This window comes from Vigna angularis, chromosome 4 (assembly GCF_016808095.1).
Source record: "Vigna angularis cultivar LongXiaoDou No.4 chromosome 4, ASM1680809v1, whole genome shotgun sequence".
Taxonomy (NCBI): domain Eukaryota; kingdom Viridiplantae; phylum Streptophyta; class Magnoliopsida; order Fabales; family Fabaceae; genus Vigna; species Vigna angularis.
In genome coordinates this window covers 41,368,939-41,390,019 of record NC_068973.1, presented here as the reverse complement: position 1 = coordinate 41,390,019, position 21,081 = coordinate 41,368,939, and the positions used below count along the sequence as shown (strand labels likewise).

Sequence of the window (21,081 nt, the reverse complement as noted above, 5' to 3'; positions counted from 1 at the left end):
AAACAAACTCGAAAACATTAAACAACACAATAAAAAGATAAATTCATTAACATCGATATTCCGTAAGAAGAACAGAAAAAAAAAAACTTTTTTTAAAAGAGGAGGTATCATTTACTATAATTTAATTAACACCCTCTTGGACAATTTTTTATTTTTTTTGAAACCGACGACTTCAATCCTAACCATTTGGGGTGGGAAAAGTTGGGCATGGCTCAGTGACTATTTGGTATTTTTCTTTTTAATTTGATGGTGTAGGATTTTTTTATTTAACTTTTCTTTTTTCATTTTCCGTGTGTGGATTTAGGAGTAATAAAGTGGACCAACACAACTTACTCAGAGTGGTTCACTGTAGTTAATTCAATTGACAAACAAATAAATTAATTATTTAAATAATATTTTAATTTTTAAAATTTTAAATTATCAGCTTACATAATTAGAAATAATAAATAATTATAATAAAATATTTATAAAAATAGTAAGAAAAACAATAAATGGTTTATATTTATGGATTAGAGGTGTAGATGACAAAAATATGATATATGCAGATAAAGTATATTTAAGTAAATGATCTTTTTTAATAAAACAATGTTGCAATAAATGATTTGGAGGAAGAAATGTTACTTTTACTTCTATGCTTATAGGTAAAACTACTAGTAACAAAATATGTATAATGCAATGTATAATTAATTCAATTATAATTTAAGTTGATTTTTTAAATAAAACATAATTAAAATAATAATTAAAGTAATTTAATTATAGAAAGTGCTTATTTATCTATAAAAATCACAACCACTATTACAAATGATACTCCTTATCATATATATATATATATATATATATATATATATATATATATATGATTTTATTTTATTACTAAATTTATTTTTATGTATTTAAATAAAATATTTTATTATAAAAATATATAAGAGTGTTAACTATTGTTTAATTTAGATTAGATTTTTTTTAATTCACTCAAAATGATAAAGATAATAAAGTGTTTACTTAATTTTTCAAATTACTAAATAAAAAATTACGTTAACTAATTAAAATTAAAAAAAAAATTAAAACTATTTAAAAATAAAATTGCATTACTCCTCATTTTAAAATTTCAGTTGAAAGTCATCATTTTATGACCATTCTCGTATCTTTTACATAAAATTGTACCAGAAGTGTAAAAAAACCACATTTAGGAGTGTATGTAATCAATGTTTTCCATAGATAAATACGGATATAAAATTAGAGATAATTAAGATCGAGATCCATAGTCTAACTGTTCCATAAATTACGGGTAGACAATAGTCTGCAAAAAAATCCCGACCCACAGAAGTATATCACTAATCTCTTTGCAATTATCAAACCGTAACAAACTTGTGACCTAAAATAAAGTAAAACAAGGTCAAAATGGGGGCATATTATCATATCTCGAGCAGCATAGTCACCTGTCATATCTCATCAATCAAGTCCATAAGATCATCAACCTCCCGTCTCAAAGCAGTAATTTTCTGCTGATACGAAGCAATCCGATTCTCAATTTCCCTTCCACCTAACTTCTTCTCATAGCCGTCTACAACGGTAGTGTGTTTCAATACAAGTTTCTCCTGCAATTCTCTCTCCTTGGTGACAAGTTCCTCCACCTGAAAACAAAAATATAGATTCTGTAACTATAAATCGAGAGAGAAAATAATCCATAGAAGAAAATATTTATAAGATAACCTTTGGTAATATTTGAGCAGCTTGTGGACAAGATTGCAAAAATGACAATGGTTGCTTCAACTCTTTAGAGAGATCTTTCAATGAGCTATCTACTGATTTCCGTGTTGCTTTACAGGCTTGAACGTCTCCCGTCCTAGAAAGATCATGCAATGACGTTTCTAGCTTGTCATGTGCTGTTAAGCAACGGCTAATGATACCGTGGATCAGCTGAGTAGTTGCTTGCACCTGCATAGCGAAACACAAGGGTACAAATTCACTACATTCTATTGCACAAACTGGATTTTATACATGATACAAGTTTATTACCTCGTCCCACTGGAGCTTTGCCAAATAAGATGCAGAAGATTTGGAGATTGATATATCTGCGCGTGAGTAGACAATGCAAGCAACAAACAGAAAGAAAAACCCAGAGATCAACATGAAAGGCTCCGTGAGCATAGAAAGACTGTTGAACTTATAGTAGACCTGCAATACAAAAATGACAATAATAGTATACCTAATCAAATTCAGAAGGGAAACAAATATTGTACACTAAGTAAACGAGTCATAATTTTCCGTGTCCCTAGTTTTTGTCTCTATCCGATGGTGTTATACTTGATAATACAATGAAAGCAAGTCATACGTAAATTGACAAAAAAGAAAATCCCATCATAAATATATTGGCAGTGAAAACCAATTCAATAAGGCGACCAGCAGTCGATGAAATTTATGGATATTAATTTCTCTCGTAATAAAAAATGTCAGCATTTTTAGCTTCATTAAAGATGTAACAGCAGTACCTGGAAATGCTCATTATGCTCAGGGACAACATTGTTCTTCTCCACAACAACAACAGGTCTACCAACAATATCCAAGTGAGAAATCTTCGTCTGCAACAATTACATGGAAGGAATATAAAGCCTGATCATGGAATGGAAAAGCTATGATTTGATGGAAGATACCAATATAGCAAGCAATACCTCCTGCCGTTCTTTCACAGGAAATGGAACAGATACTGAAATGTCCTTAGAACCCTCTGGCAAAACAACCTGGACTTTACAAGCATTAGGTAGATGTAATTGTAATTCAATTTGGCAATACTACAACACAAAGATAACAACTGAGAGAGAGTAGGCAATATTGCAAAAATAATTATTTTTTTTGTTAAAACATTTCCACTTTAGGATCAATTAACTATTCACAGTCACATGTCAATAAGTGGTTACTTGTTAACAACTCAGACACCGATTGATTAAAATTCACAATTATATTATCATACTACTGTGATACAGTCATATTCGGATAAAGAAATTTATTTTTCCCTGGTATATATGTCATCCTCCCTTGAAAAGGTAAAAGTGAAATGTGATGTTGCACAAGTCACTAACAAATTCTCCATCCAAAGAGCACCTTCCAAGTTTCCAACCGAAAAAAAAGAAAAAAGAAATATATATTGGGAAAGATAAAATAAACTCAGTCACCTTCACAAAAATAGTGTCAATCACCAACTCGTAGATAGGGGCACCAAAAGAGATATTAAGGAAGCGTTTTCCATCCAATCCAAATAAGAAGTCCTGAAGTGGCAAGCCATATCCAATAGTAAAGGTAGTTTTCCAGCCACCAAACATAGGGTACCTAGGTTCAATCTCCAGTTCTGTCTGTGATTTTTAAAGAATCGTTAGTTTAGGTAAATGCCTTTCAAAAAGTATTTCACAATACAATTTTGTCAAATGCAAAAGTATTCACCTTTCTTGAATCACCCCACAAACTAGAAGTGGAAATGTTGCCAATTTCATCCCTGTAATACACAGAATGAGCTCTAGGTGGCAGTTTGGCAACAAGACGCCTGAAAGCTGATGCACCCCTTAAATATGGCCTGGTCTGATAGTCAAGCCTGTAGAAGAAAACAAACTATTAGCACACGCCAACCTAATGAAACAATCAAATAACTCAGAATCAATGAAAGAAGGATACCTAGAAAACTCTCCTTTGCTCTGAGCACCAGCATGAATAATTTCGTAATGTTCTGTGATCTGTACATTGCCCCAATGGGAAATTTCGATCTCTCGCACTAACTCTTTAGCAACAGCAAAGGGTAGGTTATTCTCGTAGTGAATAACTATTGGTAAATATGAGAAAGGTGGAATATTCTCATATGGACCATATTTTAATTCAGATCCCTGAAGTTTAGCATTTTCTAGTTTTGAATAGGACTCTATTCTTGCATCAGGCAACTTAAGAGTGAGTGATTGTGCCTTGACAGCATAAGGAGAGAGATATTGTGCACTCTCTTGAAACAGTAGAAGTTGGATGTCACCCTGGTTGATTTTCTCTGGAAATGGTTGCAGTATGTGGGTAAAAACAGCCAAGACATCTAACGTCAAACTATGTCCCTTCCCAAGCCCGTTTGGTAAAGATACGGAGTAAATTGTCAAGGCAGGAGGTACATCATTAGGTTGGACAGCTTTAACGGGTAAAGCAACACCAGAAGAGGTTTTTGCTTTTCCCTTCCCTTCGCCAAGTGTTGCTTTCAAGTATGCCAAGTGTTTTGCCTGGTTTTCAGGAAAGGACAGCAAAATCTCAGACACAACATCAGATCCCGTGTTCTCCACCTGCAAAAAGATGGGCAGGAAGGGTGTCATGAAGAGAAGAGGATAGGAAAGAGAAGTATATTAGAATATGAAAGGAGATCAGATTTGGTAATTATCAAGCTAAGAGAAATTATATTTGTTTAGTGACTTCAACAATACTATTTTCTTTCAATTTTAGAAGGAAAAAGATTCACATCCAAAATCCATTTATTATTTTATTTAGACTAAATAGTTCATGTTATGTTTCTTCCAGAAGTTAAGTTGTCATTTACCCACCTACCGTACAGTTCAGCTGAAATGAAAAACATTAATAAGGTAAATTACAGTGTTTCGGATACAACTAGAATGAAAATTCTCACAGAAAACTCAAGAAATTACAATAAATAGATAAAGAAAAGAAAATGAATGATATTTTAAGCACCTTTAGCGAAGTAGTGATGCGCACAATTTGTGATGTCAGATCAATCTGCAAACACAAAAAAATGACAGAAGAAGCATACAGCACAATTATCAGATACAGAGAAGTGAACATTTACAGGCACGGGAGAAAACAAGCAGTTCCGAATCCTAAATTCATATAATTCTACAAAGGAAATTAAGGACCAAGCAAGTAGATGAAGTCAGTCATGTCTCGCGATGTATTCTTCTGACTCTGCGTCAGCGAGTGTAAACCTTGTTTTCTATTACATAATCGACATAAAACATATGCATACACTGAACAGAATATAGGCAACAGATATATAAATAATGTAGATCGGAGGAAATTTGATCGGTTACGTGAAACAGAAACCCTTGGGAGTGCAATAGAATGGGAAATGTTAAGGTGCTGCGTGTATTGTGATGTGCTGCGAAGAAACGAGAATGCGTAATCGATGCAATATCGAAACCCTAAAAGGAGAAGTGAAAAGAGAATGAGAGGAGACTTACACGACGGTCAACCTTGGCGAGGATCAGATCCGAAGCAGAGAGCACAGGCGAAAACAGAAAGGCAAATGCAAAGAGAAGCGGAAACAGATTCGACCTCATTGTGCCTCTTTTCATGGTTTTCTTCGTCTTCTTCTTCTGCCACTGCTGCTTCAACTCATTCGCTGCGTTTGGGACCAAACAGACCACAAGACTTTGATGTGTTGTTCTTGTTCAATTCAACTGTAAGCGAGTAATTTACCACTCTGCACTGTCTCTACTGTTAATAAAATATAGTTAAAACAAATATAGTTAAGAAAATTATATTGACAATGCAAATTGATTAAGCTCTTAAAAAGAGTAATAAATAAATATAGTTAAAACTAAACTTGTATTATAATTAATTTTTTTATCAATTTTAATTTACAATAAGTTTGTATTTACCAAGCGCAAGGTTTAAGATAAATATTTAATTATATAACCAATTTATACTTAATAATATAATGGAAAAACCCTTTGAAATATAAATATTATATTATATTACTTATATTAAAATGTGTTTCTTTAATCCAACATTTAGTAACCATGTTACTTAATCATTATACTCTGTTAATTTTGAATTAATGGTATTGACAATTCTCAATACGTCCATCTACAAATACATTTAGTTTTACATATCAATCTTATCCATTAGAGATTGATATTTAAAATCAAAATAAAATATTTACTAGATGATGAGTGCCAAAGACACTTTAATTTTTTTTTCTTAAACACTATCTTTTTCCATATTGCCTATACAAGAAATTTAAAAATTTAGTTTAAACTCTTGAAAAAAATATTTATTTGTATCCGTTTAGTGCTAAAGAAACAAATTATATATTGAAAATAAAAAATGTATTTAAGTCTATTTTTTTTATTACATCAATTTTACCGACGGACAACTTTTGAAAGTATATATATAACATTTATTTTAAACTTTTGATAGATAGTTTACGGTACACATTGCTGTTTTTAATTATTAATAATGTCACTAAAACTAATGAAAATTAATTAAGGTTTCATTATTTACTATTTACATTTTACTTATTCTTACTTCTGCATTTCAATGCATTCTAGTTTTTCTTTGATGTTTTTTTTTTTTCTTTCAAACTTAATTCAATCTTCAATCTTCATTAAGTAAAAAATAAAAATAAAAACTTAACTAATAAATTTACATGGCATTGTTTATTGACCTAAATTGACCTCTATATTATACTAATACAAAAAAACTTAATTTTATTCGATAAGACTTAACAACACAAAGATTATGTAATAAATTAAAAAAATCTTGCAACACATATTAGACAAATTTGTTTGTATACTGATTATATAAGTTTAACAATATATATTAGATGAATCTATTCATACACATATTAGATAAATCTATTTATACACATTATACTACTTTATTCATTATTTGATTAGACAAGTCTCACAATATATATTAGATATCTGAAAATTCTGATGACACCTATCATTTTCTTATAAATGACGGAATTGGAGTTATTGACTTCTTCCTACATTATTCGCAGATGTTTCGACGAGTATTCAGTTGCTCACATACTAATTAAACGAATCTAGCAATATACATTAAACATATATATTTGTATATTAATTAGACGAGTCTAACAACACATATTAAACTGGTTTCTCAATATACTAATAAATTTATTCATACAAGTAGTTGTAATTTTTTTAACGAGGCTACTCTATATATCTTTTGCATATCTTTTATATTTTTAAACTTTTACTCTATATTTATGCACATGCTTTATCCTATAATTTTTAAAAAATATTTTTATATTTTTACAAACATATTGATTTTAAAAGATATATTATTTATACACGGATTTAAAACTAATTTCAAAAGAAAAAATATACTGCATCTCGGCCTATTAAAAAATATTAAAGAGAAAAGAAGATGAGTCAAACATGGAATTTTGAAATTAGAATGAGTGACAAAACTTAGAAATTTGTGTATGTAGAAATCCTTTTTTCTTCATTTTCTCTTTCATATTGCAAAAACTTTCTATTGTAACAATGGCTAGAAGACAATCATAAAAAAAGTTAATGAGAATAAAATAGCCGCAAGCCCCATAGAATACAAATTCTGAAGTTAAATATCAACAGCTTCAAAGAATGGAGTCAAGCTCACTCTGGTCTTCACGTAGCTAAAACTTGCAGAAGCTCAACATTTAGTTCAAATGTAGCTCCAGGCTGTAACATCATAAACAACTTGTAGGCTAATCATTTCCATTAAACATTGGACCTGTTTGGATATAAGCTAGAAACTAGAAGTGTTTTTGAAGGTTTCTTTTGGTGGATTTTGGGATGGAGAAACTCAAACACACGTCAACATAATATTTCTAAATGTATAAATTAACTTTAATTTATAAAAACAACCTTTTTTTTTCTATTTTTCTCTAACGGAAATTTTAAAGAAGTTGTCCAGAAAGATATTTGATTCATGAGAGAAGGTTAATTAAACAAGTAAGAAAACCATGAGAGGGAATTACCGGAATCTCGTTCATTCCCTTTTGTCCATACCCATTTTCAGGAGGAACAATAACAGTTCGCTGCAACCATTAAAAGTGACAACATAAAAATAAATAACACAAGATAAACTAATATAGCAGTTTTAGATGAATGGCTAGAACAAAACAGGAGCACAGAATGATATCAGAGTTACCTTTCCACCAACTCGCATTCCCTCGACTATTGTATACATAGCAGGTGGAGGTTTGGGTGCTGCTTGAGCAGAGAATAAACCATTTGGATTATCAACAAATTCACGTTTTCTTTCCTTTCCCGGAGGAGCTCCCACCCTGAATGCGTACGGCTTTAAGAGAACGAAGCACGCACGCATCAACACCACCAAGTAAAGTAAAGCAACGCCGGTACATTTTAGAGCACTTTACAGACAAAATTCAGAAAGAGAAAAAGGTTAGAAAACCTGAGCAATGATACGATTTCCCGCTAGGAGTTTAGATTCGCGACTGGATACAGCTGTGATCCCGCGATATAAGCAATCAAAGTGCACCTGTCAGCGAGAACTAGAAACGAAAAGTAAACAAGAAATAGAAGAGCAAAACGAGAGGTTGGGACATGCAAAAGCTCACAAAGTGTACCTGAACGGTTGTTCCTTTTTCAGCTACTGGACCTTTGCCCTCAACCAAATCATAGTATTTCAATCCATCAGCTGAATTATACATCACAATTAAACATCACATTTAGGATAAACTGAACTTCTTGTTGTCTAATTAAGTATAACTACAATTAAACTTCGTTTGGCGAAACAGATAGAGATTTAAATGAAAAGGAAATAGAAAAAGAGGAACGAACTAACGAGTTGTGAGGTATTCCTCTTGGGGAATTGTCTTCTTGTTGCGTCTGGCCTCCGCCGACGGAGAGAGCAAAAGGAAGGTGAACGGCAACGATGAAATGAGAAGCGCCGTGGATCTTCTGGAACCAGAAACTGAGTGTGGCATGGCGATTTTCGTTGACCTGATTCGCTTTGAATTTGAAAGCATTGCATCTCCATAATCAATGCTCCAATTTGTTGAATTAGAAGCGCAAGCGCAAGCGCAAGACGAACTCATTGCCAAAACTCTCTCTCTTTCTCTCTCTCTCGCGCGCGCCACATGCTTTGCTTTTTCTTTAGCCTATTATCCACTCTCCATTTTCTCCCAGGAGCTAAAATTACCCATTTGCCCTTTTCTCTATTTCTGGCTATTAATTTACTGAGTTAATTTTGATCTTAAGCAATAGATTTAGTTGTTAAACAGAGAATGATTGCGCTAACACACATAAATACATATTTTGATATACATACTTTTATACATGGTGTGTGAGAATTTTATAAATCTACAGTATAATTAATACAATAACTAATTCTATTTAACCTATGTAAAACAAAGCCGTGAAATGACGATGCATTGTAGTGTTTTTAATTACATTGCAGCAGATTTAGACACGTGTCACGGTCCACTCAGAAGGTCCCGATTATCATAGGTTTCGTTATCAACGCTGGTGACGATGGTGGCGGTCTGAGAAGCCATTTCCGTGTCTTTGGGCGGTGGTGGGTGCGGCGAAGAATGTCCCGGTGTATGTTCTCCCGGGCTCCCACCCAACGTGCGAGTTTCGTGTCGTCCTTTTGACGTTTTCTTCTTCAGAGCATTCTTATGCCACTGTTTCAGCGCCTTCGATGTTTGGTCATCGAATATTGACTTCTTCATCGTCGACCCCATCTGGAACAAATTCAATCACCAAACACAGTTACTTCTCCCTCCTCACCTTTTCAAATTAATTAATGAGCCGATATTGCGATAAGTACAAATTGGAAAAACAAAGAAAAGGAGAAATTTTGTGAAATTGCAAAAATTTAATTAAGCCAAAATAACAATATCATATGAAGCATGTAGCGAATGCACCTGAGTAACCAGTGCGTAGAGTGGAAGTGTGACATAACTGCAAACGACTTGAGCTCCCAGCCTGCAAATTTCAGGTTAAACTATTCAATGTGTGATGGGATCATGTGTTGAAAAATACTGCAATGGTATCTGGCTGTATGTATCAGTTTGATATTGGCAATTGAAAATGTTACTTACATAAAGGAATATGTTCGTTAAATGGAACAGGACTTACCCAAGAGCTACTCTGACGATCATGAGTTTATCATCCTCGTAAAAGCAAGATGCCCAACCGAATTCATACTGCGCCAGAAGGAAGTGGTTTAAGGTTTGTAGAATCAATCAAAAGCACAATGGTGAGAAGAAGACAATTGGAATTATGGAGTGTTTATTTTATTACCCATGTCCACCAGAAGTATGTGAGCTCAAAAGCATTCTGGAAATGATAAACCAAGCATCAAGTAGTGAGAAATTGTTTGAATATTCAGGATCTCAGATATGTATGCATTTGTTAAGAAAAGGAAGATATAATGACAGAAATCTGTAAAAAAAGTAAAGGGTGAGTACCTGAAAGAGGACGTAATGGATGAGATAAAGAACTAACTGAGGCCATGCAAACCAAAAATATTTGTCAGACACTTGCACTAGAGGGATCCCCTGCACTACAGCATGCCTTTCTTTTATGTCAAGTGCCATCCGAGTAATAATTGCTTGAAGTTTTGTTCCAACAGCCAGAATCACCTTCAAGTTAATCAATCATTAGTCTTATTGTTTTTTCATCTAAACTGAAAAGAACAAATTTGACAGTGAAGATATGTCTGCTCACCAATAGAGGGAGAAAAGACACCCAAAAGGCAGCATGCCATCCTGAAAAGTAGGTACCAATTTCTTTCAGTAATAACTTGAGTGCAAAACAGGGAAGCCAATTGATAATTAGGTGAGAAATGAGAAACAAACCGTGGACATTCACCAGCAAGAATAACACTACTGATCCCCAAAGTATCGGACTGCCATAAGCACATGTGTAACCATTAGAAGAAATCATATGACTCCACGAGGCTAAATTACCATAACACAAAAAACCAAAGTCATGGTGAACTTGTCAAAATTACCTGATTCCTACAACTACCTTAAAGTCATCTTCTAATGACCTCTTGATATATTTTTGAAAATCAAACTTACTTCCTGGTGCTAAATGGACCTGCAAAGTGAAAAGGCACGTTATCAGTTAATGAAAAAGACAACAGTGCAGGCATATAATACTGATGTTGCACAGAGAAAATTACTGACAGAAACAAATCCATGTCTCATGGTCAAGTAGTCAGCCCTACGAACAGATCTGAAAAATTGTCGAAAGAAGCATACCTGAAAATTGATCAACAACATATTTTTGAAAGTGAATTAAAGCAAGACATGAAACGACTAAAATTGTGATGTTAATATCACACTTTCGTTCCCCATCTATCATGGTATTCTGTATTGTCAATACTCTAGGAGTGAACACAAAAAACCTAGGTTTGAGGTATTTTGGCTGATTCCCTCTATAAAGTAACAATCCAGTACACGAAAAAGAGTTGCCAGTGATCATTGCTTACAAAATAGAAGGAAACTGGTGTTTTAGTCCAGAAACTGCTGTGGTCCCTCACAAATGATGTCTCGTGAGTAAGTCTGAATCTTCTAGGATCTGAACAGATATTACACATCCAATTCAGAATGTTCAAATTATGGAGAATTAGTACTAATGAAACTTATTAACGATTCATTGCTTTGTACCATTCAGGGCATCTTCATCCACGACATGGTCCTCCTCCCATACCTTCCACCCACGAATCTGTCAGAAGAAAAAAAAGGCTTTACCATTCATGAAATTAGAAACTGATTCCTCCATTAGTTTACCTATTGTTGATTCCTTGAATGAATCAACACTTTTAGGCCTGAATCAATACCAACCTTTGCTCTTCCAAGGGTCATTGTTATGGCACTGTAGATCACATGGAAGACAGCCAAGAAGAATATAAAAATGTGTAACTGATGCAACCCGCTCACTGATATAAGAGGCAGGTACCCCTACACAACCAACATTCAGTAGCATGAGCTTTCCACAAACTTGAGAGATCTATGGAAAGAAAAATTTTCTTATTCTTTATTAAAAAAAAAATTGAAGAGTTGGGTACCGGTTTACAACTGGGGCCTCCACCACCACCAGATAGAACTCTACGCTCGTATGAAAAAAGTCTGCGACGATGGCCACCTCCTTTAACCTCACCGCCACCCTCACCACCAGCCTCACCGCCACCCTCACCGCCATCATCATCAGTCTTAGGTTCAATTCCATGTTCCGTTGCACCACCCCCACCAAGTTCAGCTGCAGGGCCAGCTCCGTGATCGGTTGCGGCACCCGCTCCGTGTTCAGCTGCTGCACCCCCTCCACGTTGTTCAGGGGGAAGACACGGTAGCATTGTGTGTGCATACTTTTGGGGAATACACACTTTAGAAATGTAGTTTTGACCAAACGTTAAAAGTAACGAAATGAATCCCAAAACCATAAGCTCTGCATGCCAACAAACAAACAAACAAACACAAGAATTCATTACTGATGGGGACGAACAAAAAAAAAACAGTAGAAACATTCCTATTAATGAGGTTGCTCACCGGCCTTAATCTTTTCAAGAGCTTCTAGCAACGCATGTTTCTTTTTTTCTTCAAACACCTGAAACCAATAAAAAGGAGATTTGTTATCATCCATGACGAAGGAATCCGTGAACAAAAATGTATGCATTGTCGTTATGGTAGTACCGCTGCGAATTTGTGTATGAGTTTTTCCAATAGTATAGAAATGATGACGATAATTGCACAAACCGCAGCCACAGCCCATGTTGGCGTGAGATCTAGCTGCCTGTTGTCACCGCCTCCTCCTCCCGACATACGTATTCAATTACTGAATTCGCGACGGTGATGATTGATAATTCGTTTGTGATTTGCAGAGTTAAAATTCAATTATCAGAGGGGTTGTTGAAGATGAAATTTTGGAAAAAGGTCATCGTGCTCATGGAAGTGCTTTGGTACGTTGTTGCGCATGCATGCAACATTCTAACAACTATCCCAAACGTATGGAGAGGAACAACTCAGGATTACACCCATATGTTGCCATCCAATTTTATTCTTCTAACTTTCTCCCCCGCCTCTAGTTTTTTAATAATATACCTACAAATTGCGATCAATCAAAACTTTCAATGTAAACCATAATCATTTTCTTCACACAAAACAGAATAAAAAAAATAAAAATTGGTGGATAATGTTAGTGTTCTACGTGAAATTACATACTCCCCCACCAAAATAATAATATTTCTACTCATTATTATTATTGGTAAACTTTTAATTTAGCATGACCCAAAAACTTAAACACGTCTATAGATTTTTTGGAAATATTTTAATATTAATGAAGTAATGTGGAACAATATTAATTATAAAATATATACTAACAAAGAGGGGAGACGATTACAGTACTTAGAAAACCATTGCTCATGCAAAATGTTCTTGTTTCCATGTGAAAAAAAATTCAGAGTACACCTCTTACCTTTTATCTAAAATAAAATAGAAAATCCAAAACAATTCAATTTAAGAAACAAACAGTAATAAGCCAAAAGGTGCTGATTTGAGAAATAAAATGTTGTTCATATCCACGTTCGAATTGATACTTCAAATGCAATGAAGTGAACAAATATATTTGTACAGAAAAGGGTGGTGATCCATTAGTCTGTACAGATGGAAAGACGAATGCTCAGTCATAGCTGGGAAAGAAGTCAAATGACGGACAACTAAAAGCGCAAGATAACATGTTTGGAGAATTTCTTTAAAATTAAAAAAGGATAAGAAATAGTTGCCGTAACAAATTAATGGTCAAGTGAGGCAATCTAGGGGAACTTATTTTGCTGGGAATAACCAGGAACAAACACAGGAAGCTGGCCACCTCTATGTGATCTACCCTGCTGAAAATCCCTTAAAGTAGAATCTCTATCAGGAATACCAGCTACTGAGCTGCTAACTCTTGTTCCTGTATTTGGCTGTTCATTCACAACGGGACTGCCAAAAAATATAGATCGACCAGTGTATAATAACTCTGTTCCAGATATCTGGGAACTGCCAGGACCTCTTGATGAAGACGAAGATGACACAAAGCGTCCGGCAGCTTGGTCCCAGAACACGGACGATCTTCTATTATCTGAAACACCTAAGCTGTTGCTTCTCATTGGAACGCGTGCCACATTTTCTTGAACTGGATTCGTGTTCCCCTCACTTTCTTTGGCTGATGAAGGAGATTGGTTTCCCGATGGTTGTTGATACATGGGGTTGAAATGGTCTCTGTTCAAACTAGGCTTCTGCATTGGTGAAGGAGTAAGGTTTGAGACTAGTGGACTGCTGAAGTTGCTCATACTGTGATGACATGATGCATCTATATCATCCTTGCTCGCTTGGCTAGGAGCGTATGAGCTCTTGGAAGGAGATAACCTTGATGTCCCCGCATTGTCATATTTGTTCTGAAATCCTTGATTGCTAATTGGGCTGCTTCTTCCACTCACATTGCTGCTGGATAAATGATCGACGTCGTATGCATGAGGTCGAGAACTAATTGGACGTAGCACAGACGATGATGCTCTAGCTTTAGCAGCCGCCTTTGTTGCCTCATTAGAATCCAATTTCGCAAGTTTCCATGCACTTATCCGGACAGGGCGCTGGTTCAATTTTTTCCCTTTGTCAGGTAGTTGTTGTACTGCATCTGGATCAACAGTGGATGGTAGTCGTCCAGGCTCCAAATGTGGTATAATTTCATCCTGCTTATCCAAGACCAGATAGTTAATCGACGTAAAACAAGAACTTAATTTATTTCAGAAACTAAGAATAAGCATAGTAGCTGTTATGACAGTTTTTATTTGGCATGCTTTAAACAATGCACCACTCGTGTCTTCAACTGTTCAACTCTAGCAGTTTTTTATTTCTAACCACGGAAATGCATACTTACTAAAAAATATAAAACATACTGTTAGAAAGTACAAGGGCTTCCTCTATTAAAGTGTTATGTCATACAGTGTCTTGCAAATTTCTGTTCTACTCAACTTTCGTCTCCTATCTATCACCATTATTGTCTGTATGTAATGTTCATAAATGGGTTATATATCTTTCAATGAAATTGCTGGTCATATGGTTCAGGCAATTAGACAGAGATGGCAGTACCGGATGATCCATAAAGATCCTTGGAGGTGTACACCAGGCCCCTTTGTACTGCAAACTCATTCCAACGGAGCTTCTTCCACTCATTGCAGTGACAGCTGAACTAGTAGGAGATGATGGTAGACTCTGTTGTTCACCTCCATCAACTGAAGGACCAGGTGGTTCACTTAGAGTTCTCATGGCAACAACATACTCGTAAGTTGTTATACCCTGTAAAAGAAAATGTCAACTTCGAATGCACATGTCAATAGGAGGAAAGCTCGCGAATATACCTTCCGTATCAGGATCATATGGAAAAAGAATAATTCTCCCAAAGGCACAGTTGCAAGGAATGAAACTGCCGTGCATATGGCCTGTAAAGGTTTGAAAATTATGTAAAACATAGCAATTCAAAGTTTATTGAAGTTAAACTAAAGACGAAGAAAATATTGGTAAAAAACATCATTTGGGAACAATTAACCGCTCAACTAGTTAATGTTGCTCAAAGACTGGATAACGATGAGTATTTTCAGTTTACGTTGAATAATTTTCAGCAAACACAAATGATAAAATTTCAAATCAGGAATACTAAACAACAGAAGAACTGAATATTTAAAATAAAGATTTTCAGAGATTCAGTTGAATGTTTCATATCAAAAAACGCATTATCTACAATAGAGAAGTCAAAATCCATAATTTGACATTTATGCCAAATAAGGGCTCACATCAGTTGACAGAATCCAGGGTTTTAAGTTATACATGAGACATGCGTCAACAGAAGATGCACATGAAAAACTATATTGAATGCCCGTACAAGGCTCATCATGCACCATTACTGCAAATAGAACTCATGAGAAATACAAAGGTAGCAGGTCTGGTGAAGTTTATTTCAGTCTATCCTATACAAAAACAGAGAATTAAAAAAAGAGAGCAAATGTACCACTACAGTAGCAAATGGGACCCTGGAGAATCCAGCTCCGAGTTTTTCAGCTATCTGGTGCTCTGTACCTTTCTTATCAACAAAGCATCTGACAAGCACAGCAATCCCAACTCCACATTCAACAATAAGCTGTGACATGCGTGAGCATTAAGTAAGAAAAACAAGTTCTAATCTGGAAGGTTTTTCTATATAAAAGGGACAAAAGGGGGTAAAACAAGATTCAAGATGAGCATCTTTATGCAACTTACCCAAACAAGGCTCACTGCCATAAGACACACAAACGTGATGTAATTCTTCTTTCCAACACAATTGTTCAACCACTGAATAAAACAAAGGAAGTAGATGATAATGAATATTTGAAGAATCTAATGGTTAAAGAAGAAAATTGAGCAAGTTAAGACAAGTTTATGGCTGCTCACATCTCAAGTCCCAAACATAACAAAGCTATAGTAAACTTCTAGATAATTCTATTGTAAAAATCCACAGTCTGCATTGCAGCTTCCAAGTATTACAGGCAAAATAACATTTAAGAAAATAACTGTCATTGGAGACGATCAAACAAGCAATCACTCTCAATGGAGTGAAGAGGGGAAAAATCATTTCTGAAAGGAACACTAATAAGTGTGTGTACAAGTGAGAATTTAAAAGATTGACCTGACTATTACTTCTATGAACATTATTTTTTTGTTATGAAAGCCGACCTATACCTCAGACAAGACACTACAAAATTGAGTATTTAAAATACCCATTAACCGACTTAGGGTGGGATTAAAAGCACAGCTTACCCGACAATGATGATCAAATCCATCAACACATTTGTCACAACTTCGACAATGCTTACTGAACTTCCGCACCTGCAAAATTTAAATAAAAAGACGTAAATATATGGTGGTATGTCAATATTATGGCGAGACATTTAAAGGAGAAAACTCTAAACCTAGACATTTTAAAATATAAAAAACGAGAAACAAAGTGAAGTCAAGATGCTATTTTATAACTATTCACGAAAACAAAAACATTAAAACAGAAAAAGTTTTCTCAAATCAAAGAGACACTGATTTACTGTTCATTGAAATGGGCTTTGGTTGTTTTTGAATAAACCTGAAGCATCAGGAAAGTGACACACACACACATATATATATATATATATATATATATATATATATATATATATTATATAACAGAAGATTTTCCTGTTTTGTCTATAGCCATGGCAGTTTTGGGAAATAAAATTTGGATTCATCTGCATAGATTTCCATTGCATTCGAGGAAACCATGTAACAATTTTATTTCTCTATGTTCCCTTCAATACTCGCTTTTCTCCATTTGATATTATTTGAAGCAGTATGGAAAAACATAATATTTTTCAAAAAGCTTGGGTCAACCTCAGCATTGCACAAAGTGCAGAACAAAGCATCCTCTTCTCCAGATTGCTGCTGTGGAACGCTATCTTCATTACTGCGGCAGTCTTCTCTAACAAGAAAACCACAAAAGAAACACCCAACTTTTGAGCACCAATTTGAATTATGCCGATCAGACATTCCTTCATCCTTTAGTCCTAACTTGCTGGGTTCTGCAAATAGGAGATGTAAATCCAAAATAAACAATCAAATTACAGTGAAATTGCTATTAAAGGCATAATAAATCATCAATGGCAGACAACATATCCCAATATACTCCCAACAAGTATTGTTGTCAAATCAATTAAGATAAGAAATTCATGACAATCTGTCCGCATATGCCATATAGGAGCTAACAAACAAAGTGTTTACATATTCATATTTTCAAAGAACAAGTAAAAATCTAAATGTGCGGTTCTACCAAACCTACAGAAATGTTTAAATAAATCTTTCAACTGATATAGGATCTGTATGTAGACATTAACAAGAACATAGTCCAAAAAATGTCACTGCTACATAATTAAATTCATAGCAGTTCTTTCATTTTGGTGGTCTACCTCTGTTTGATAAAACCAGAAATATGCTAAATTTGTGAGAAACGACTTATGATGAATCATGATTTGAATCTTGTTGAAAAAGAGATACAACAACACAGATAGGATGAATTGCATGAGTTGAACTACACAAAAGAAAATATATTCATAAAGAGTCATAAATACAAGGAAAATTACAAAATAATTACAAGAATATACAGTTACTCTATTAACGTACTTGAACCATGTATAATCTACCCTATTCCTATACATTATACATTATTTCTAACAAATGCGATCACAAGAATAAACCAAAAATCAATAGATGCCAGTAGCATTGAAAGTCCAACCTGCCAACTCTTCATCATGTTTTGATCTATTCTTCGACGACTTGTCACAGTCAACCGTTACACCCTGATCAGCAGGGTCAATGGCAGTGCATCGAACATAAAGAAAGAACACAGAGAGAGCCTGCATTCAAAATTTAAATTCAAGTTAATGAAGGAATATCGAACACCCTATTTTAGAATGAACCTCCCATATGGTACACACAAGAGTGAGGGGAGAGCGGAGAAGATTCAGAGTATTGCTTACCAGTAAAGAGTAAACACCAATAGCCACATATTCATAGATGTCCTTTCCAAGAAAAGGGGCAAAGAAGGCATAATACGCAATAGATAGTAAGAAAAATACTGTTATAGCCACGACCTGTTCATAAATCAAAAAGCAGTAAGAAAAGGCTTAATGATACACAAACCTTCAACTCTAGAAAACACGAAACTAGAAAAACACATGGCATTCTCAGCATTGTAAAAGCATTTAGGCACAAAATATGTTTCTGGTCCTTCAAAAATAATATGTTTAGTCCCTGAAGTGTTAGTCCCTCATCAGGGATGTGTTGCTCTTAAATAATAAATACTAAAAATTTATTCAATTTTTGGAAGACAAAAAACCAACATTTTTTGGGACGTACGATTAAAAAATAGAGAGAAAGAAACTATTTTAACAAAGAAATTATCACACACTAAAGAATATGCCGAAAGATCGTGGTCTAATATTAGTAGTAGTGTCATTTCATCTACAAATTGACTCGTAAATTTATCTTTGTGCAGATGACGATAATATGATAACACTAGATTCACAACCAGAAATGAAGAAGCAAAAAAACGCTAAAGTAATTGACGTGGCTTCCATACTGAGAAAAAAAATCTTGGGTAAACGGATATTCGAGTGCGAAAACAGAATCCCCCAGAAAGTGAGAGGGAAAAAGGGTGGACACTACGTATACGACAAAACGCATGAGATTCCGCATAAAACTAGAACATGAATTAACGGCGGAAAACAAAATAAACCATAGAGAAAAAGATGCGGCAGAGTGGGATAAAATGGGAAAGAGTCAAAAGAAGAAAGAGGTAAACGAGAAAGTAAAAAAGGTAGAAGAAGATGGAAAATTGGATGAAAGTTTGAAGAAAAGGCCCATCAGAAACTCAGGAAAAAAAAACAAACACAAACAAAGTAGCACACGAATGAGAAGAAAATTGCGTTGCGGCATTGAAAATACAGTGTGGTGTGGAGTGAGAGTGATAATGCACCTGGAAAGTGTGAAAAGGAAGCTCCCATCCATGACGCCTAGCCATGACAGAGTGACAAGTCTCTCTAACGAACTACGAAATCAGAAGCATTTGCACAGAAAAGAAGCATCTCCCACACCCTTCAAACTTGTTCTGTAATCACGCAAAGTGGAAACCGATTTGAAATGACAGAAGAAAGAGTTCTATGAAAATTCTTAGGCTAGGGTTTGCCAAGTCAAATTCAAGAAGAGGAGAAGAAGAGAGAGAAAGAGAGTTAGAGAGAGAAAGAGAAAAAGGTAAGAGGTTGTTGGATGATGTGAGAGTGCCAAGAGACAAGGCAGAATAAAGTCACTCACTCTCCCACTATTGTATTGCACTATTATAAATAAATTATTATCATTTATCTTCTTCTTTTTTTGTTTTTATATATGTTAATATATATTTATTTATAAATTATACAGTCACTCTTGCCACTTCTGAAAAGTGGTCCCGATTCTATTAACTTCATTGCTTCACTCCTACATCTTTTTAAATATTTAAATTTGTATGTTTCATCAAAAAGAGAAAAAATACCAATTAAAATAACTAAATTTTGATAAATGAGTAAATGTAAAAAATCTGATAGAAAATGAAAATTTAAAATTTAAAAATACTGTACAATTAAAACATGAATAATATTATTTTTATTATTAGTATTAACATTTTTAATAAAGCCTCTCAGTTATATTTTTTAATCTTCAAAACTCAGGTAGTAACTGAATTAGTATAGCAGATTTTTCAGTCCATTTGTTGAAGTGAAAAAATATTAAAATAATAGTAATTGCATATTAAAAAGTTAGTAGGTACTGCATAATCACCTGTATGCATTAATTGTCAATAAAAAAATTAGGTTTCTTCTCTTTTAATGTGATAGTTATAATTATAATAATTAAATGTATAACATGTATGTGTATTTTTTTTATGTTATGAACTAATATTGTATTGCCTTGTAATTAAATTAGCCTCACATATTTAGATTTTAAAATATTTCAAAAATTATCATAGGCATAGCATGATATTCATGTCAACATATATTTCAGTAACATTAATTTTAAAATAAAAAAATTCAAATTAAAAAAAAAACAAAAAATCCACTTATAGATTTAAAGACAAAAATACATACTTAAATTTAGAGGGCTAACAAAAATATCTTATTAATTTTAGAGATTAAAAGGCCAATTTTAAATTTAACAGAAAAAAAATTATATTATTGATGTTGGCTATTACATATTTACATGTGAAATGATAGTTCATCAATCAATTCTCCATTAAAAAAAAGTTTGACTTCCACAAAATCACTATTCAGAGGCCACTGCTACGTTTTCACCTAATACTGTGTTTTGTCTGATGCATTTGTTGTCTATGGAAACCATGATGTTTTTTTAGTTAATAATTTTTTTATTTTATATATAACTCTATAAAATACTCAAAATATTTTTTACTTTATTAAGTGAAATACTTTGTTGACTGTGTTTCTATAATCACTTTATTAATTTATTTTTGTTGTTGTTGAATAATTAATTATTAATGTGCCGTCTTCACATAAAACATGGCAATGATTTGGAATCTTCCAACTAATGATTTTTTGGTGTGGAAGCGACTCCTTGGAAAGTTAATGTGATATGAAAGTGACAAAAGCAATAGCGTGAGAGAGTTAGCAAAGTCTAATAACATACCCAAAATATTTGGTATGTGCAAAACCCAAAAAGAAAAAGAACCAAAAGCACTGATTTGACTTACCAACCGCACTTCCATT

The 21,081-nt window shown here is 34.0% G+C and overlaps 4 protein-coding genes across 4 annotated transcripts; all 4 read right to left on the bottom strand.

Moving 5' to 3' along the window:
• Positions 1 to 1,262: 1,262 nt before the first annotated feature.
• LOC108343414 (dolichyl-diphosphooligosaccharide--protein glycosyltransferase subunit 1A) lies at positions 1,263 to 5,441 on the bottom strand. The gene is made up of 10 exons (XM_017581685.2): positions 5,211 to 5,441; positions 4,705 to 4,749; positions 3,667 to 4,304; positions 3,439 to 3,586; positions 3,174 to 3,350; positions 2,673 to 2,741; positions 2,493 to 2,582; positions 2,020 to 2,178; positions 1,714 to 1,938; positions 1,263 to 1,634 (listed from the first exon to the last, which is right to left on the bottom strand). The coding sequence occupies exons 1-10, from the start codon at positions 5,322 to 5,324 to the stop codon at positions 1,443 to 1,445; spliced, it is 1,857 nt and encodes a 618-aa protein (XP_017437174.1). The 5' UTR covers positions 5,325 to 5,441; the 3' UTR covers positions 1,263 to 1,442.
• A 1,764-nt stretch (positions 5,442 to 7,205) lies between these two features.
• On the bottom strand, positions 7,206 to 8,875 carry LOC108342430 (peptidyl-prolyl cis-trans isomerase FKBP18, chloroplastic). Its single transcript, XM_017580206.1, has 6 exons — positions 8,572 to 8,875; positions 8,354 to 8,424; positions 8,179 to 8,265; positions 7,915 to 8,064; positions 7,742 to 7,801; positions 7,206 to 7,442 (listed from the first exon to the last, which is right to left on the bottom strand). The coding sequence occupies exons 1-6, from the start codon at positions 8,822 to 8,824 to the stop codon at positions 7,389 to 7,391; spliced, it is 675 nt and encodes a 224-aa protein (XP_017435695.1). The 5' UTR covers positions 8,825 to 8,875; the 3' UTR covers positions 7,206 to 7,388.
• A 202-nt stretch (positions 8,876 to 9,077) lies between these two features.
• On the bottom strand, positions 9,078 to 12,829 carry LOC108342555 (MLO-like protein 9). Its single transcript, XM_017580346.2, has 15 exons — positions 12,431 to 12,829; positions 12,287 to 12,344; positions 11,809 to 12,185; positions 11,585 to 11,701; positions 11,408 to 11,465; positions 11,230 to 11,318; positions 10,925 to 10,999; positions 10,747 to 10,835; positions 10,592 to 10,641; positions 10,461 to 10,501; positions 10,202 to 10,375; positions 10,035 to 10,070; positions 9,870 to 9,937; positions 9,656 to 9,716; positions 9,078 to 9,472 (listed from the first exon to the last, which is right to left on the bottom strand). Exons 1-15 carry the CDS (start codon positions 12,557 to 12,559, stop codon positions 9,203 to 9,205), a joined length of 1,692 nt encoding a protein of 563 aa, XP_017435835.1. The 5' UTR covers positions 12,560 to 12,829; the 3' UTR covers positions 9,078 to 9,202.
• A 441-nt stretch (positions 12,830 to 13,270) lies between these two features.
• On the bottom strand, positions 13,271 to 19,642 carry LOC108343250 (protein S-acyltransferase 21). Its single transcript, XM_017581404.2, has 10 exons — positions 19,308 to 19,642; positions 18,310 to 18,423; positions 18,066 to 18,186; positions 17,168 to 17,355; positions 16,568 to 16,636; positions 16,031 to 16,102; positions 15,783 to 15,911; positions 15,136 to 15,216; positions 14,867 to 15,073; positions 13,271 to 14,466 (listed from the first exon to the last, which is right to left on the bottom strand). Exons 1-10 carry the CDS (start codon positions 19,350 to 19,352, stop codon positions 13,549 to 13,551), a joined length of 1,944 nt encoding a protein of 647 aa, XP_017436893.1. The 5' UTR covers positions 19,353 to 19,642; the 3' UTR covers positions 13,271 to 13,548.
• Positions 19,643 to 21,081: the final 1,439 nt, after the last annotated feature.

What these genes read in the sequence shown, in the direction of transcription:
- LOC108343414 (XM_017581685.2), bottom strand. Translation starts at nt 5,324, where the DNA reads ATGAAAAGAGGCACAATGAGGTCGAATCTGTTTCCGCTTCTCTTTGCA. An exon ending in CAAAGCTCCAGTGGGACGAG is followed by an intron (nt 1,939 to 2,019) that starts GTAATAAACTTG and finishes TTCGCTATGCAG; the next exon opens with GTGCAAGCAACTACTCAGCT. An exon ending in CTGCTCAAATATTACCAAAG is followed by an intron (nt 1,635 to 1,713) that starts GTTATCTTATAA and finishes TTTTGTTTTCAG; the next exon opens with GTGGAGGAACTTGTCACCAA.
- LOC108342430 (XM_017580206.1), bottom strand. Translation starts at nt 8,824, where the DNA reads ATGAGTTCGTCTTGCGCTTGCGCTTGCGCTTCTAATTCAACAAATTGG. An exon ending in GAATGCGAGTTGGTGGAAAG is followed by an intron (nt 7,802 to 7,914) that starts GTAACTCTGATA and finishes TAATGGTTGCAG; the next exon opens with CGAACTGTTATTGTTCCTCC. An exon ending in AGGGAATGAACGAGATTCCG is followed by an intron (nt 7,443 to 7,741) that starts GTAATTCCCTCT and finishes ATGATGTTACAG; the next exon opens with CCTGGAGCTACATTTGAACT.
- LOC108342555 (XM_017580346.2), bottom strand. Translation starts at nt 12,559, where the DNA reads ATGTCGGGAGGAGGAGGCGGTGACAACAGGCAGCTAGATCTCACGCCA. An exon ending in CACCAGTTTCCTTCTATTTT is followed by an intron (nt 11,000 to 11,229) that starts GTAAGCAATGAT and finishes ATCAATTTTCAG; the next exon opens with GTATGCTTCTTTCGACAATT. An exon ending in CATACTTCTGGTGGACATGG is followed by an intron (nt 9,938 to 10,034) that starts GTAATAAAATAA and finishes CTTCTGGCGCAG; the next exon opens with TATGAATTCGGTTGGGCATC.
- LOC108343250 (XM_017581404.2), bottom strand. Translation starts at nt 19,352, where the DNA reads ATGGCTAGGCGTCATGGATGGGAGCTTCCTTTTCACACTTTCCAG. An exon ending in TTGGTGTTTACTCTTTACTG is followed by an intron (nt 18,187 to 18,309) that starts GTAAGCAATACT and finishes TTTTGAATGCAG; the next exon opens with GCTCTCTCTGTGTTCTTTCT. An exon ending in GCACTTTGTGCAATGCTGAG is followed by an intron (nt 16,637 to 17,167) that starts GTTGACCCAAGC and finishes TAAATTTTGCAG; the next exon opens with GTGCGGAAGTTCAGTAAGCA.